Here is a 2,179-nt window from a genome sequence, read left to right as displayed (position 1 = left end):
GCCCCGCGGCGTCCGAAGGCCCAGCTGTGCAGGAGGCGTGGCAGGACTGAGCACAAGTCCCACGTCCCAGCCGGACGCTCGCCCCGTGGTGGCCAGAAGCCCCCTCCGGCCTCCTGGAACCCCTCGCCCTCCAGCCTGAAGTCACCGACCAGAGCCCCCACCCAGGTCCTCTGCTGAAAGCACGGAGGCCCCGGCCCTGGTCTCAGCCACGGCGGGGCTAGGGCAGCCGCGCAGCCTCGGGAGGGGTGAAGCTGAACCCCGAGGTTAGCGGTGTTGGCGTTTCATCCACGTCAGTGGCCAGCCACAGGTCACGGGCTCCCTTCCCGATTGTTCGGTCAGTACCCGGCGCAGGGCCACCCCGCCACGGGCCCGCGATGACCGACGCCGCTGAGCCCTCTGGCTGTCGCAGCCACGCCTGAGCCCTCGGTGTCTGTGGGTCCGGCCTGCCGCGCCGAGGGCAGAGCCGTGACAGCCGGGCCCAAAGCGGCCTTCGGGCCGGCTGGCACCGGGGCCGCTGGCACGGAAACTGACCTGTCCTCCCCACCGCTCTGTGTTTCAGAACAAGAGGAGAACTTCGAGTTCATCATTGTGTCCCTCACTGGCCAGACGTGGCACTTTGAGGCCACCACGTATGAGGAGCGAGACGCCTGGGTCCAGGCCATCGAGGGCCAGATCCTAGCCAGCCTGCAGTCCTGCGAGAGCAGCAAGAACAAGGTGAGCGCCAGCGGGCAGCCGCCAGCTGCAGCTGACCAGCCCTGGTCACTCGTTCTGGGCAAAAGCTGAAAAGAATGAAGCCGCTCTCGGGCCGTGGCGTCTCGTGTCGGCGGCTGGCGGGGCCGTGTCTCTGCCCTCCGCTGGGCCCGTGCGGCTCCTGTATCCACGCTGGTGAGGCAGAATGCACTCGGGGGGGGGAGGGGGCAGGCGCGGAGACGCCCGCGGTCCCCACAACCCGCTGCAAGCCGTGTCCTCGAGAACCGATGCCAGCCGCTGCCCATCTCCGAGGGAGCTCGCGCAGCGCCACGCGCCTGGCGCCCCATGGCGGCTCCTTTGCAGGTGTCGGCAGCGCCTGGGGCCTGCTGCCCAGTGGGCACCCTTAGCGAGCGGCGGCATCCCTCTTCCCGCCGGGGTTCCCTCAGTGTGTGACGTGTGGCTTGAGGCTCAGCCCCGGCTCGGACCTTCGAGCGCGGTGGCGTCTGTAACCATGTGAAGAAACTCCTGCCCGCGAGGCACGTGCAGCTTTGTCACGAGCGGGTGTCTGTCTCAGGAAGACGTGTCTCTTCTTCTGTTGCCCCCCTCGCCAGGGGAGCCAGGCCACGTGGGCAGCACAGACGTGTGATTTGCTTCCCTGTTTGAAAGGTGCTTCATACCGGGGGGGCAGGCACCCTCTTTCCTTCCCGACCCCTTGGCTGGACTGATCACGTCTCCCGACGTGGCTCCCGTCTCCGCTGGTGGTGATCGATGACACGTGTACCCCAGAGCAGGGGTTCAGCTTCAGAACAGGAGTGGGGAGCCCGGGACAGACACCCGCGCGCCCACACTTTGTGTGAAGTCCCAGCATCTCAAGCCCGACTCTGAATCTAACTGCTCGCCCAGATTTCGGGCCATCTGGGGCGCATTGGCCTCTTCCGCTCCGAGGCGCGACCAGACTTCGGCCGGCAGCCCCTCCGGCCTGAGGCGGATTCCGCCCAGCCCTGGCCCTGCCCTGCCTGGTGTCCCTGGGAGGAGGACGTGCACACCAAGAGCCAGGCGCGTGCGTTCACCTTGCCGCTTGCCGAAAGGGCGGGAAGGTGGGCAGCGCCCGAGTTACTGCCCGCCAGGAACAGCGCAAGGGGCAGCAGAGGCCCGGTGGAGACTGAGCCCCGAGGTGGACGCAGCCTCCGCCCGGGACGGCCGGGGCTGGCCGCGTGCGGGGCTACGCGCAGCCACGGAAAGTGGCCTCGGCGTCGGGGCCAGCGCTGGGGCGTGGCAGCGTGTCGCGAGCCTCGGGAGGCACGTGGCAGACCTGGTTTTGGACCGCCGTGCCGGCTCGTTAGAAAGTGCGGGGATGTCTGCAAAGAAGCCTGGAAGCAGACAGCAGAATGCTGGCGTGGCCCCAGAAGCACGGGGCTCCTACGTCGCCGTTGGGGCTCTGCTTCGCTCCTTCCTTCTGCGCACCTGAGCCCGCGCGGAGGAGAAAGCC

General features: G+C 68.2%; 1 protein-coding gene across 1 annotated transcript in view; it reads left to right on the top strand.

Moving 5' to 3' along the window:
• AGAP1 (ArfGAP with GTPase domain, ankyrin repeat and PH domain 1) overlaps positions 1-2,179 on the top strand; it is a 252,155-nt gene that overhangs the window by 210,524 nt on the left and 39,452 nt on the right. Inside the window, exon 21 of the mRNA XM_012725166.1 lies at positions 560-714. Within this exon, the coding sequence (XP_012580620.1) occupies positions 560-714 (155 nt within the window). The remainder of the gene's footprint in view (positions 1-559; positions 715-2,179) is intronic.

This window comes from Condylura cristata, unplaced genomic scaffold (genome assembly GCF_000260355.1).
Source record: "Condylura cristata isolate star-nosed mole 26May11 unplaced genomic scaffold, ConCri1.0 scaffold00002, whole genome shotgun sequence".
NCBI lineage: Eukaryota > Metazoa > Chordata > Mammalia > Eulipotyphla > Talpidae > Condylura > Condylura cristata.
This window is presented reverse-complemented; position numbering and strand designations above follow the sequence as displayed.